This window comes from Canis aureus, chromosome 17 (assembly GCF_053574225.1).
Source record: "Canis aureus isolate CA01 chromosome 17, VMU_Caureus_v.1.0, whole genome shotgun sequence".
In the NCBI taxonomy this organism is placed as follows: domain Eukaryota; kingdom Metazoa; phylum Chordata; class Mammalia; order Carnivora; family Canidae; genus Canis; species Canis aureus.
Genome location: NC_135627.1, coordinates 45,395,739 through 45,411,478, shown reverse-complemented (window position 1 = coordinate 45,411,478; position 15,740 = coordinate 45,395,739). Strand labels below are relative to the sequence as shown.

Below are 15,740 nucleotides of genomic sequence, written 5' to 3'. Positions count from 1 at the left end.
ATGTTATGACCCTAACTATACCACTACTACTGTGAATGCATAGTTCACTAAGCATCTCACCAGTATTTATCCCTTAAAAATCTCCATAACCAGATATATCAAGGCTCAACAGCTAAATCTGAGTTACGTAAAGTCACACTGCTAGGAAGTAGCAGAGCTGCCACCCAAACCCAGATACCCACTTTCAACTATGTGTCATAAAGTGAAGAGCAGACACTTTACGGAGAGACCCGAGGACTTCCTCTGGTTGCTATATAGGCCAATGTCTGTTTTCAAGCTATAGGTGTGAACCATGTATGGGACAAGAAATCGATATAGTGGGATTGGATCTGCAAGCCCCCCACTCCTTTTTTAAAATGGAAGGCAGAGGACTAAAAAGCAATAGAAAAGAGTGGAAAAGATCAGAGTTCATTATGCTTAGAAACATTAAATAATCGTTCATAAAATTGTTTCAGCTGAGGGAGAATTTATATGCATATGTGTGCCGGGCTACAAAATGAAGGGTACTTCTTACTGTGGGTCCCAGCCAGGAAAGTTTGAAAATCACTGCTTCAGGCCAAACCAGAGATTACAACAGTTAATTGTAAAAACTGGCTGCAGGAGGGATAAAAGAAGAGAATCAGCAGGAGCACCACACTTTAGACAGATGGTTGTGAGGGATGATAAGCAAGTCAAAAATGACTTCTAGACCACAAAACACTCTGTGGACACACTGATGGAGAATTCAGCATCATGTTGTTCACGTTCAATTTCCTCCAGTTTACCTTTTCAAATTGGCCTCCCTTCACTGCCCTGGTCTCAATCTTTTTGTCTCCACAAGGAAAGCACTCTTTTCAACCCAGGTATAGACAATGGATGGTTGTAAACTAAATGACGTTTCACCTTGGACTGTACTTTATACATCATGGTGTCTCAGATATTTGTAGAATAAACACTGTTTCAAGTATATAAATTCTGCCTAGGGATCTCAACACTACAGCAATACTTCCTGCAACCAGTGTCCTATGAAATTCTGATCATAACTCAAGAAATAACCTTGAAATGCGAAGTATTTTTGTAGGTCTTCACCAAAGCAACTTAAAGAGATGGGTGTTTATCATTAATGCTTCCCAGAATGTTTTGACTAAATGTTTCTAACATACTATTATACAAACCTGTGACTAAAGCTGACACCATTCTTATGCACCTTCTCCCAAGTTCTGTCCGAAGCATGCTATTCTCACATGAAGACATTCTAAATTAAGTACACATGCAACACATATGTTGTGGGGGTGGCCACCTTTAGTTAGAAAATATTGCTAGCACACATCAAAGCATCCATGGCAAATGCTTCCCTAAGCTCTCGCTCACCAGAAACAGTTTACACAGCACCCAAGATATCCAGCTGTCTTTCCCTCCCTCCCTCCTGGAATTCTGCACTGGTCTGTGATAGACCGTGTAAGTCTCAACTGCAAATGCATCACATCACTCCACTGCCTATGCATTGGGAAGTATTTTATAAAGGGGTTAAAAAGGGACAGAAATGAATGTAGCCATCCAACACACTTCAGCTTAAATGAAACTCACAAAAATTCCATGAGCAAAGTAGAGAAGGTATGTATAATTAGTCCCACTTTACAAGGGAACAAATTAATTGATTTGCCAAAGTCAAAGAGCTAAGAAGAGGTGAAGTTCTGTCTTTCAACAAGTCTTCTGATTCCTAATCTAATGCTCTTTCCACACTGCATCAATCAATGAGTAAGGTTTGCTTTTTACTGTGTCTATTCAAGATAGCCAGGCTTCTTCTCTAAGCTCCACAACAATAGATCTAGCCGCTTGAACTAGACTGCCTGCTTGATCCTTTCCCGGACTTAAGCCCTAACCCACTCAAGAGCCAAGCTAAGGGCAGCCCGGGTGGCTCAATGGTTTAGCGCTGCCTTCAGCCCCAGGGCCTGATCCTGGAGTCCCGGATCAAGTCCCACGTCAGGCTATCGGCATGGAGCCTGCTTCTCCCTCTGCCTGTGTCTCTGCCTCTCTCAGTGTGTGTCTCTCATGAATAAATAAAATCTTTAAAAAAAAAAAAAAAAAAGCCAAGCTAAAGCACAAGATCAGAAGTGAATAGTGAGAACTAGTGAGACAGCAGTTCAGTCAGCCGGTCAAGGAGAAAAAAGGCCAAGGAGAAATCCATAAGAAACAGTCATGTGTACATCTAAGACAAAGACAGGGGTAAGCCAGTCATCAGTGATCCACACAGGTAGTCAGAAAGTCTGACAGCAAGTTCCTGTCAAAGCTTTTTTTTTTTTAAAAAAAAAAAAAAAACAACTCTTTATCCTGTATAAAGGCAAGGGTCCATCCCTGGAAAGCCTAACCAGGACCAAGCCATCCCCAAGTCCAATAAAGCCACATGACTAGGCAAGTAATTAAATATAGAGATTTATTGTTTTATTCCTTCAATGAAAAATTAGTGAAAATGCTTAACGTGTACCACACAACATACCTAGAAGTAATTAATACATTGTCTCTTCCCTAAAGATGTTTAAACTGGTGAGAATGTCATATGGTGATATAGCTTTGATAAAAATACCTCACAAGACACTATGGTAACTTCCCAAGCCCAATTGCCAGGACAAGCAGAGAGAGAAATGGAGACAGAATGGAGAGAGAAGACTACAGTCTTCACAGTGGAGGAACCCATTTATTAACTTAAAATCAGAGCAAGATGTCTTCCAGAAGGACCTCTTAAAGCCTCTTTAGCAAATAAAGTACTCTTAGAACTTAGGGTAGAGGCTGTGGGTTGGCAATCTGCAAGGTCAGTCATAATGAAGGTAAGACCAGAAAGAGGAAGAAAAGATGGATAGTGCCCCATAAAACATAATCAAATCTTAAATGTCCTAGAATAGCATTCAATAATAGAAAGGAGCAAGGTAGTAAAGCAAGCTACAACACGGATTAACCTTGAAAATACGATGCAAAGTGGTCTTTTGTGACTAAATTCTTTATCATGACTCCATTCATAGGAGATGCCCCAATGAGGCAAGCTATAGACCAAGTAGCCTAGCCATTGCCCGAGGCTGGTGGAGTTGGGGCAAGTGGCTGCTTAGAAGTAGGACATTTCTCTTTGGGTAATGGAAATGTTCTAAAATTGATTTCAGTCAGTAATGGTTGTACAACCCTGAATATACTAAAAACCATTCAACTGTATACTTTACATGGGTAAACTAGATGCCATATGAACTATATTGTAAGAAGGAATCCACCATTGTATATTCTCAAAGATGTTCAATTGCAAAAATTGCACATGGTTTTATTATTAGTCATAAGCAGCCATTTGAAGGCTAAGTCCACACAGAAGTGTATGGTTTGGAGCTTTGTGGAACAAGATGCAAGCCATAGCTACAGCACTGGCCAGCTGCGCATACTTGGGCAAACTGCGTACTTAACCTAGCTGACCCTCAGTGCAGTTGTGTGCTAAGATGAGGACAACATCTACCTTGCAGGGTTAGAAATTACATCCTCTGTGTAAGCGTTCCATATCACTACAATTTTCTAAACACTATTATATGGAAAACATTATCCAGAATAGTTCACATCAAACTTCTTTTCTTAGATATTATCCAGAGGAATAAAACAGAACATTCTAATTGATTTTTTTCAATCCTGCATGTCAAAATCTAGGTCTCATTCAACTTTGCATGTCCACTTCATCCAAGTACCCAAGATGGTGCTTTGGATAACAAGGGTGCTAAACATTTTTTTAAATGCTGTGTTCTAGAATCTCTGTTTCATTTTAGATTAAAGGTGAATTTGAATTCAAAACCAGGTCAATAGCACACTCTGCTTTGTCCTATCATGCTGACTTTCTTTTATATATATATATTATTGATTACTTGGGCCTCGTTGCTGTTCTTGTTATCCTTTACACCATTAGCCAAGAGTTACAGTCAAAAAATCTATTTCTCAGAAATATGTACTTAAATAGACAAAAATTTACACATGTTAATTACTTATAAGCAAGATTGCCAACAGGCAGAACAGGAAGGCATGCTTGGTTCTCTCTTTTTTGAGCAATATTTTTTTTAATATATGCATGAGATTTTAGTCTGGTTTACTTTAATTAGCAACTACATATTTCAAAAAAGCTGTAGGTCTTTAGCTACTTTTCTTTTTTTTTACACCTCTTTTTGAAGTGTGCAATTCATACCCAAAGAATGAGAGCTGATTTGAATGATTCAAAGTTGACTAACAATTTGTAATTAAACAAATTTTTTAAATTAACATATCAACTAGTTCCTTTTACAACTTAAAAGCAAAAAATATCATGTATTTTTTTCTACCAGTTCTGCCTCTTATTTTAGCACTATAAAAAACAGCACATTTCCAAAACATGCAGGTTTTTAAGCAGTTTCAAAGGTATTAGCATAGCACACCATCCACATTACATGGTTAGTTAAGATTCACAACAAAAGAAATGTTGAGCATAACCTTACCATATCATCCGTCAATGTCCTAATATTTAAATGCTGCAAATGAAAGAAAAACCAATCATATCAGTAATTTATAAAAGTTTTTATTTTAGTTAATAGAATATATTTTAAAATTCTACAATGCTACGTTGAACATAATTAAATTTCCGACAGTCTAATAAAAATGAATCATATATTGTTTCTTAAATTATATATTGCTTTAATCACCTTCTCAAAAAGATGGACAAAAGATACACTGAATGTGGTAGTTTCCCAAGATTTCTTGGACTTGCAAACCTGACAAATTAGAAACCTATGCCTCAATAAATCTATAGTCCCAATTAACAATATTAGTTTCCATTAAGTATATGGAGTTAGAACACAATGGATAAGGAGACTTAAAATGCAGGGGGGGTGGAATGTGAACCATAAGACAGTGAAACTTTAAATCTGCCATTAGCATGCAGCCTAGTAGATAATGAAGTACTTTGCTGGCTTAATTAACTTAAACAATTCTAGTAACGAAGAGAGTACTGGAATGACTATTTGCATCTTTAACATCAGTTTGATTTATCACCAGTGGTGACAGTAGACACTTTTCAATTTCATTGCTAGTTTCTTTGAGAACCCTTTTGCTGATTTCCCTGCTAGACAAACATAAGGCCACTTTAGAAAGTGAATAAATTAGTTTCTTACAAAGTAGTGTTCAAAAGAAAAACTATTTAGGGGAAAAAAGAAGGCCAGAAATCTAAGTTTTATAAATTCCAGAGTCAAGGCAAGATTTTGTATTCAAGGAGCTGGAATCAATTTCCAATGCTCCCTCGTCTTATTCAGTAGCATTAGATCTTTTAAAAGGGCAGAAAAGGGTCAAGTGAATTCCTAAATAGATCCAATTTTAGAAGTATAAAAGGACATGTGTTAGCATTCATCTTCTAACAGCCTGAGTGGCAGTAAACTCAGCATTGATGGAATGAAATTTGTCATTCGTGTCTGTATACTGAAAAACACCTTTATGCTCATCAATCGATCTCAGTGACAATCCAGATTAAAAAATTGTACAGGGCAAATCACTATCACAGATTCTCTTCCTCTTTGACCAAGACATTCCTTCCTCTAGAGCAGAGAATATACTAACTGGAGGGGCGCAGAACGAGCTTTGTGTCTAACCAAAGCTAAATAATTGACCACACTTACCAGCCATACCACTAGCCTAAACTCTTTGTTAAACTGAGAGCAAAGAAGGGATAAGACTAAATTAACAGAACTAGTACTGAATTCTGGGCTAGAATTTGTCTTTAGTATTACCTTCAGCCCTTGAAAATAACAAGCAACCACAGAAGTCTGTAAGAGTGGGTGTACTCCTGGGCAGGACTGTAAGATTTCTGAGGTATTCAGGGCCACAGTATCCTCCCACAGACCATTATTAAAATTAAACCCCAGCCCACCTACATCTCAAGTTCACCGAAAAAGTTGCAGTGGAAAGGCTGGGTGGGGTACCCTTCCCTCTAAACTGCCTGCTGTGTGCTTTGCCAGCAGAGATTTCCAGCCCATTGCAAGTGGCTAACCACCTCTCTATTCTTTAGCCAGCAGAGATTTCCACCCCCATCACAAGACACATCACACCTGAAAGTGGTCATTTCACCTTCCTCTCATGAAACAAGAGAAATATGGCCAACTACGAACTCATGGCATTCTAGGTGGCCTAACACTTAAGAAATAAGGCCAAAGAAAAAGGATCCGGCCGGAATACTGCTTAGAAAAGTATGTCATGGTAAAGAAAAAACACCTTCTTACACCAATGGAATATTCCCAGATACCAGTTTGAGTTGCTTGAGGAAAATGTCAAAAGCGATGTTGAGAGAACTAAGATAATTTTAAGGGAAATGAGAGCAGAGCCCAAGCAAGATTTATGATCTAAAAACTACATAAAAGATATGGAAAATAAAGTACCAGACAGGAAAAGTGGGGGGTGGAGGTTACAGGACGTAATATACAGAAGACAAATATACCCAGAAACAACATTTTCTGTCTAACTTCGAAGGCCTAACGCTGAGCAGCCCTTTCAAGTCAAAGTCAGACTCATAACTTTCAGAATGGTACAGTCACCCTCATGTAGAAACAAGACGCATAAGATCCATTTCTGGTGTCATAACTTCTTTTGATCCTTGAACCATCTCACTGAGAATCTAGCTTTTAGGGGGATCCCTGGGTGGCTCAGCAGTTTGGCACCTGCCTTCGGCCCAGGGCGTGATCCTGGAGTCCTAGGTTCGGGTCCCGCGTCCAGCTCCCTGCATGGAGCCTGCTTCTCCCTCTGCCCTCTGCCTGTGTCTCTGCCTGTCTCTCATGAATAAAGTAAAATCTTTTTAAAAAAGAGAGAGAGAGAGAGCGAGAATCTAGCTTTTATTTAAGCATTTTTTCTTTTTTAAAGATTTTATTTATTTATTCATGATAGTCACAGAGAGAGGGTCTCCAGGATCGCACCCTGGGCCAAAGGCAGGCGCCAAACCACTGTGCCACCCAGGGATCCCGAGAATCTATCTTTTAAAAGGACTCCATTTGTTCAATGCTTTAGTTGTTTTTTTAAGAACTATGTAAGCAAATACATACGCCCAGTTACTAACTATATTACACACAATCTTTCACAAAAAAGAGCGTGATGAATTATGACAGAACTATAATGCAGGGGTAAGTAAGAAAACTCAAAAGGACCCAAGTGCAGGAAGTTTAACAGTCTGAGAGAAAAGAAAGAAGCCAAGATCAAGTTCATTATTCTTCCTCTGCAACACACTTGCCTATCAATTCTCCCCACTACCCACACCACGATCCAGAGAAGCCAGTAGGCCAGGAAGAGACAGTGAATGCAAGGACCCACGACAGGGCCAGATACTAACAGAGCAGACAGGTGGAAAACCAATCTAAAAATTTTGGTTCTGAGATGCCTGGGTAACTCAGCGGTTGAGCGTCTGCCTTTGGCTCAAGTCATGATCCTGGGGACCTGGGATGGAGTCCCACATCGGGCTCCCTGCATGGAGCCTGCTTCTCCCTCTGCCTATTTCTCTGCCTCTGTGTGCGTGTGTATCTCAGAATAAATAGAATCTTTAAAAAAAAAGGGGGGGGGGGAAGGGGGGGAGGAAGAGAAACATTAAAGGGAAGCAGATAGGAACACTTGAAAAATAACCTAATAGCAACCTTTAGGGTTATAGTTGTACCTACAGACACACACAGAAATTGAAAGCATACAGTTTTACACCTATTAAAACATTCATACCTAAATGCGATTCTATGACCTTTAGTTTCATTACCTGGTCTATGATTGTTTAGGTGTCATTAACGCTTTATGGTAATGGAATAAATCAAACTGACAGTAATTTCAAAAAAAACAGTTCTGTATACAGAACCATTGGTAATTGGTTAAGCTGTGGTACTAAAGCACATTAGGGTTCCTTTCCCAAGCTGAAAAACTCCTCTTTCTTCCCGTGTTCCTACGTTGCTCAATTTCCTAATTCTATTTCTAAAAGTAAAGAGCATCTCATATAGATAGGAAACAACGTTTTCTGCTAATGACTGTTCCTATGATGAATGGTCAAGAGGATCACTCTGGAATTGAAAGAGAAAAGTTCTTTATAGGTTTTGGGTGGGGGGGGAGATCCTATGTTCTTTTGAAGAAAAAAAAAATACAGAACATAGATCTCTATATTCACATTTAAGCAAGGCATCAAAACCTTTATTGAAGACCATACATGCTGTCAAAAAATAGATCTAAAGCTTTCAGAGCACTCCATGAAATGCTGTAAATATCAAGCGTATGAAGAAATAGTCCTTCTCTAACCAACTTAGTTTACAAGGACGTAAACAAGACCAAATAAACTATACAATACACAGCAACATACAAACCCAAGGTCCACATACATACACACACACACACACACACACACACACACAGATTCTAAGCTGTAGCCCAAGACTTCTGGCAAATTTTATATTTTCTTTCATTGGTTAGCACATTGGAACTAGCAAGGAGCAAAGGATTTGTCCATTCATGTCATGAGGTGTGTGGAAGCTACCATCAAGTGTCAAGCTAGCAAGTCTTGATCACTGTCAAAGCCAAATACATGGTGATATTTAAAAAGATTTTTAGCTGTTGCAATTTAACTTCATTAATTTACATCCTTCTGGTCATTACGGGGAACCACTAACAGGAGGAAAACCTGTAAGATTAAAGCCTCTGTAGGCACCTGACTCAGACTAAATTTTCATAAACTAGACACTCTCAGCCACCTGGTTTTCACCTTGTTAAGTGTGCACTAGAAGCACACCAAGACTTTCTTTGTGAAAGATGACAAGGTCTCAGCTTCTCAAGATGCTGATTCAGTAGGGGGCTGAGGAACCTGCGCACTAGAGGCCCTGAGGGCAATGCAGCACCCAGTGCAGGACCCCTGAGGGCAATGCAGCACCCAGTGCAGGACCGGTGAGAAACCCTGCTCCACGCGCCACCGCCACCGGGCCCAGCCCTTAAAATCCCCTTGGCCTGCACACATTCCAATTTTTTGACTTGTGGCTTGGAACCAGTGTCCCTGAAACAAGCTAAATGAAGGGTACAGGTAGGAAGTACAAGAAGTTTTCAAAGAAGTGAGAAACACTGAGCTGGTAAAATCTGGACAGGTTTTACTGCCATGTAATGACAGGCACCAATTAGTACTGTTCTAAGACAATTCGACACTCTCTGGTGTGTACGGTGAATTACTGTATCACTTATTCAAATACTTAATCTATCTCTAAAGGTACAATAATTCAACCTCATAAGCATATATTTGGTACTAAACTATCAAAGCTTACTCATTAGATCAAGCCATGACATGACACTATTTGCTTGTCAAAATAAATCAGTAACGGGTTAATGACACAAAGTTATAACCAAAAGGAAAAAAGGATCAGTATTCTTTTATTTATTTATTTTTTTTTTTGGATCAGTATTCTTTTAATCATAAGATGTGGGTGAGGTGATGTTAAAGCACTGCTCACACTTGCCTCAAATTCCAGATTATTCCTTTCCACCAGCATACTAACATGTACTTTATCCTAACATTATTTCTGGTCCACGAAACCTGTTTTAATGTCAATACCAATTGTAAAGATGGCAGGAATGTGAAGGAATAGTACTCATCATGACACTAACCATAACTACAGAGCCTAAAGGTTCATTTCCCAGGCAACTAAACAACGTATCTAGATGTGAAAATATTCAAGGGCTCCATATTTAACATCTCAGAAGCGTCCAAAAATAATACTGAAGCTTTCATAGCACCGAGGATAGAGTAGAGCTGGCTCTTTGATAATGTAAAACAAACAAAAAAAGCTTTTAAGTTGACTGGCTCTTCATGTGGTCCTATTTTTAGTTCCAGGCAGAGACAAGTGAGAGAGATTAGGGACAGGAGAAAATAAGTAAAAGCTCTCTAGCTACTTTTAATCTGTTCATTTATTCAAACCCCACCTACCTCAGAAAGATAGACACCTGGCCATAATCCCGGGCTTCTCTACTCTTACCCACCGCAGAATCCAACCTCCCTTCTCCATAATTCCTTCTTCGGGAAAGAAGAGTCATCAAGAAAAATTGCCTTTCAGACAGAAATATCATTCAAGCATTCATAGAAGTGAAAAAATTCATTTCTAAGAGAAAAAGTTTTTAAAAGGATCAAAAGGCAGCAACATAACTGCTAGAAAACCACCACCTCCCTAGAAAAATTATCAAATTGTTACTTGGACCTCAGTCCTAGATGATATCACAGGAGCTGAGCACCTAACAAGTCTTTTTTTTTTTTTATTCTAATAGAACTCCAACGTTCTTTTTCCTTCAATAAACTTCAACCCTGAGGTAAAATTAAAAGGAAAACAGAATGGCTAATTCTAGTAACAGCTTTAATACCTATTTTAATATCTATTTTAAGAGATTCTCCTCAGCCGTTCCATTTCTTTTTACCTCTACTCCCAGATCAAAAACTCCTCTGCAAGAAGTCCAAGGAAAGGCAATTCAAGTCTCTGAACTACTCTACAAGTTGGTTTAGTTCTAGGTCACCAGAATCCAAGACCTTTGTAGTCAACTGGAGAAGTATTTTAAGTATTCACTATAGGAAATGGCCCTAAAGCTTCCAGATTTACCTTGAGGCTTACCTAAATGACTGGGTTATTTCTGAGCATGATTCAGTCTCCAAGAGGTCTTGTCCAAGACACAAATGTAGACTGAATATTCCTGAAGCTAACAGCACCATGAATCATTCATTCCCTATCTGTTCAAGAAGAATTTTGTTTTTTTTACATTCTGGCATCACCATAAGGAAATTAAGTTTTGTTGAATCTTTTTAGAGTGATCTGTTGAAATAAATCCTATGTTCACATTCTTTAGCCTTGTAATTCTACCTGAAGAATCTAGAATTAGAAAATAACACCAGAGATTTGTACACAAATACTTGTCAATATAGAGTTTATCTTAAATAGCTAAAAATTATCAACCTAAAACTTCCCAGAATGTGGGAATGATTAAATAACCATAGTCCTGACATATGAACTATAATGACATAGGAAAATGCTCACAATTGTTACATGGAAAAAAACCTTGCATTTAAAATTGCATATGCAATATAATTCCACTCCATTAATATACATTCTTATGAAAAAAAAGACAGGAACCATTTAATTTTATATACCTGGATTGTGGGATTTGGAGCAATTTTCCCCCCATATTTTCCTGTATTTTCCTAGTTGTCTAGAATAGGCTTACTTATTTTTATAATGAGAAAAGCTTTTTTACATCACAATGGATAATATGTTCCACACCAAGCAGAAAATACAGATAAGTTCCTTTTCAAATAATAATGTATGTAGTAAAAGTAAAAAAAGAAGAAAAAAAAAAACCCTAAAAAATCTAGTACTGTAAACACAGACTGTAATAGGATAGGGGTTTTTCAATGCATATTTTCAAATATGTCAGAATACATTAAGCACATTATTCACTGGTTTTGTAATTCACATATATAAATTAACCAATTTCAAAAAGCTCCTTGGTTTTGTGAATTATTGATGTTGTCACCTGCTAGAGACTTAATTCCAAGAAAAATATACGAATCACTACATCACAAGCACAAATCCTTTTGACACAAATTCAATTTCTGTGGCAATAATATATTGACTTAGATTTTTCTATTTTATGACACTTATTAATAGCAGAAATAAAAGAAATCTATCATTTTTCTTTATTGTAAATGTAAACGATCTCATGCTATGTTGAGGATGTTAAGGTAAATACCACTCACCTGATAACTTTTTAATGCAAACAAGGACATGGTACCAAAATAAAATAGGATTTAGGATTTTAAGCAAAACCTAATCTCATACTCCTAATCTTCTTCCTGCACAATTAGGCTGCCAACATGGGCAAAACACTACATTAAAAATGAAGAGGACTTGGTCCCTGACCTTAGAAGCTTAAAGCTAAAAGAGCAGCAAGATAATAACCACAACGAGACAGCTGAAAGAAGCACGTATCAGAAGTGTTCAACAGTGACCAGAAGGCAATGCAATCTCTTCTTGCTAATTACACACGCTTACATACATGCTATTAACAGGGAAATCTTATAGCCACGATTGAAGACTAAAGTCAAATTAATCTTTAGCATGATTTGGATAAAACATGGAACACAAAATTTCCTCTTCTGACAGCATAACAGAATCCTAAGGCATGTGCTCAACCAATGTTTATTAAATATTACTATATTCTTGATAAGAGGTACACTAGTAAATTAAAAAAAAGGACTCCTGTCCTAAAGGAACTTTTTTTTTTTAAGATTATATTTATTTGACAGAGCGCGCAGGTGAGCACACAAGCAGAGGGAGTGGCAGGCAAAGGGAGAAGGAGAAGGAGATTCCCCACTGAGCAGGGAGCCTCATGTGGGGCTTGATCCCAGTACCCTGGGATCATGACCTGAGCTGAAAGGCAGCTGCTTAACCCAGCCACCCAGACGCCCCAGAACTTTCCTTTCATTGGGGAAGAACACAATAAACAAGTTACAGAGGGTGTTAGAAGGGGCCGCTTGTTATGCTAAAAAGAAGAGCAGCCCAAGGTTAGGGGAGGCCAGAAAGCAAGGTGGGAGTGTTTGCAGGTTGCAATTTTCAATGTGGGGAGCTGGGCCCAGCATAGGTGTGACTGATAAAGTGGCGTTGGAGCAGAACAGAAAGCGGAATCAGGGCAGTTGTGTGGACTTGGAGGAAGGAATCTCTGAGGAAAAACAGCCCCCAGACAGGAACGAGTCTAGGGTGCGCAAGGAACAGGGAACCAGCGCAGCTACAGCAAGACAAGTCAGAAGAAAGGGAGGGCACTGCAGCAGGTGGGCGCCAGACCATGTCAAGGCCAGGGGCTTTTTTATTCCCCTAAGGGAACGGTCACAAACACAAGAAGTATAAAAACACGCTATGAATAATCAACTTAACCAGTAAACAAGAGTTGTATCTGCACATGATGCAAAATGCCCCAGAGGAAACACAAGCAACAGGGCTGTTCTTGACCAATTCCTTCAGGGCTCTTTAAGTGGTTTGTTGGCTCACTTACTAAAAAGTATTAGAAATACCTTCAAAACTTTGTAAAGCCCACAAAGGCATTTTTTGGGACCAACTCGGCTAGTTCTATTGTATTCAAAAAACTACTGTTTTTTAAATGTAGAATTAGTCGTGGGGGCGGGGGGGGGGGGGAGGGGGGAAGCAGGGAAGTAGTCAAGGAACAGCCAAGCACATTTGGAGATAGGAAGTTAGAAAAAAAAGTATAATTACAGCAGTTTCCTTACAGCATAATCCCCCAGACCCCACCGGAGCCTGAGCAACAGCCCTAGGGTGTCCTCCCAAAAGGTGTCCACAAATGGTCAAGTGCCTACCGATATCTAAGCCCTGCCACAGGGGTCCTTCTCGGACAGCATCTCCTCTTTGCCCTTTCCCCCTGACACTTTTGTAAACAATTTCTGTTTCTTGTCTGGGTTCTGATTGAGACACTACCTTAGTCCCTTGCTCCTCAATACCTGCGCCCAGGCTGTTTCTGTTACCCTGCACCTCAACTACTCACCTTTCAAATGCCGCCTGCTTCAGGAAGATTCTCTAACTTTCCCACAGCATGCCTCTCCTGGGGCTCTTATATACTGCCCTGTGTTCCCCAGGTAGAGGCTAACAGCCTGGGTTCTAGACGCAAACTCACCTAGTTTGGAATCCAGCTTGGATACTGATCAGCTGTGTGACCCTGGGCTCTCTGAGCCTCAGTTTCTCCTGGTACCAGGATAACAGAAAGCACCTGTCCCCATAGGCTTGTTAGGAGCCTTAGTTGGAGAGGTCACATCAAGTTCACATCGTACTACACCTGGTAGTGAAGAGGCTTTAATAAATGTTAGCTAATACCCCCACCAGCATCACCTTGGTTCAGGTCACCATGATTGTCCTCAAGGCCACATCCAATAGTCTCCTCCCACTGGGCACTGAAGTCATCCTCTAATCCACTTAAATCCATTTGTTATTGATGTAAATGTGTGCAGGTCCCCCTCCCAAACTGGGCGGGGGCTCCTGAGATGTTTGTCAAGGTCATTTTGCCAGCAGCTCTTATTTGCTGGGTGTCAGTTATACTGGACCATTCTCTTTACAGTTGCTGAGGCCTCTCGTGTGTTGTCATTTTTCTTTGGAGCTGAGAACTCAAGCAGTGACAGTTGCCCAATGCCATCCCCAGGACCTGGACTTCAGGACACAGACAAGCTAGATGGGTGAATGAGATGGGAGGTAAGCAAACATACTGAATAGGTATATATAAACCTGTGGTAAGGGTGGATCACCCTTCATTATCATCAAGAAATGATATGCAAAAAACAAAAAACAAAAAAAAAAAGAAATGAGCCCACCTCTCTTCATCCAAAGCTCTTTGTTTACAATTCCCTTGAGTCACAAACATTGTTCGCAGTTTATGTCTTTCATTTTCTTTTCTTTCTTTTTTTTTTTTTTTTTGTTTTACTTTGTTTTATTTTTAATATGCCAGGGGCCCTATTTCCCTCATCTTTGAGCCCCTAGACCTACTACAGGGAACATTTTAGGTCAGGGTTTTCAACCTGACCACACAAGAGAATCAGCTGAAAAGTTTTTGTTTTCTTTCCTTGAGTAATCTTCCAAACCAACTATATCAGAATATTCAAAGGAGAGCCTGTCATAAAGCTCCCCCAAGTGACTGTAATGTGCAATCAGGGTTAAAAACCACTGACCTGGACAAATTCTGAACTCAGTCTTCCAGTGCCAAGACTATCATCAAGGAATCTCCAAAGACCTATATGTGTACATATGGTAGATATTGTTGGTTTCTCTGCCTCATGCACAAAGTCCCTTCTCTATGTCACAGGGATGGACCCGAGTCTTCACTGTTATTTGTGAGCTGGGCCTGACCCCAGATGTGAGCAAAGCTCAACCCTTAAATCCAAACAGAGCCAATCAAATCCTCACTCTACCAGAAATCGGTATTTGGAGATAAGAACGAGAATCTGTTCTTGCATGAGCCAAGAGCATGTATATCTGGAATTGGTAGGCTCTGGGCTTGGCTGTGTGAAGATCAAAGTAGAAGCTGTACTCTGCAGAGATACAACAATGGAGCAAATGCCTAGTAAGAAGCAAAACAAGGCTGTATGACCCCAGAAAAGAGAATGAGAGAAGCTGCCAGCTTTCAGTTCTTGGTTCCAAACCCTTGGGAGGACAAACTACACTTAACTGTGCTTGATCCAAGAAGATACCACCCCTCCTTGTCTTTACAATTGCCCTTTTCAATTTCAAACTAGATATTGTACAATAATCTGTTTCTTTAAGCCAAAAAAGCCTCTGAGAGAAAACCCAATACCTCCCTTAGTACCCATATGATATAGCTCGCCTCATCATTACTAACATCACTTCCTGAGCACTCTTCATAATTTCTGATATACCCAACAATCCTATTTAATTAGCCATTATCCCCATCTTGGAGATAAGAAAATGAAGTGTCACAGAAGTGATTTGCCTGAGTGAAAAGTGGCCAGGCTGGAAATGGGACCTTGGTCACTTGACTCCAAAACCCAGGCTCATTCACCTTCTCTCAGTCCTCACTGCTATGATGGGACAGCTGCTGTTATCAAATCTAGGGATAGAAGTGGATATGAAGCAGTTTCTGAGGGAAAGAAATTTGAAAATGAAATCTTAACAAGAAAAATGAGCATAATTCCAACTTGATGATTATTAAGTATTGTAACACTGACCACAAAGTTT

General features: G+C 39.5%; 1 protein-coding gene across 12 annotated transcripts in view; it reads right to left on the bottom strand.

The window, feature by feature from the left end:
• DIAPH3 (diaphanous related formin 3) overlaps positions 1 to 15,740 on the bottom strand; it is a 512,559-nt gene that overhangs the window by 480,016 nt on the left and 16,803 nt on the right. For 11 of the 12 annotated variants that reach the window (XR_013355827.1, XR_013355826.1, XR_013355823.1 and 8 more), the window contains exon 2: positions 4,467 to 4,499. The exons of the other annotated variant lie outside the window; for it this stretch is intronic. Coding sequence is in view for 5 of the 11 variants with exons in the window: in XM_077855471.1 (XP_077711597.1) it covers positions 4,467 to 4,499 (33 nt within the window). In the remaining 6 variants the exon portion in view is untranslated. The remainder of the gene's footprint in view (positions 1 to 4,466; positions 4,500 to 15,740) is intronic. 12 annotated transcript variants of the gene reach the window in all.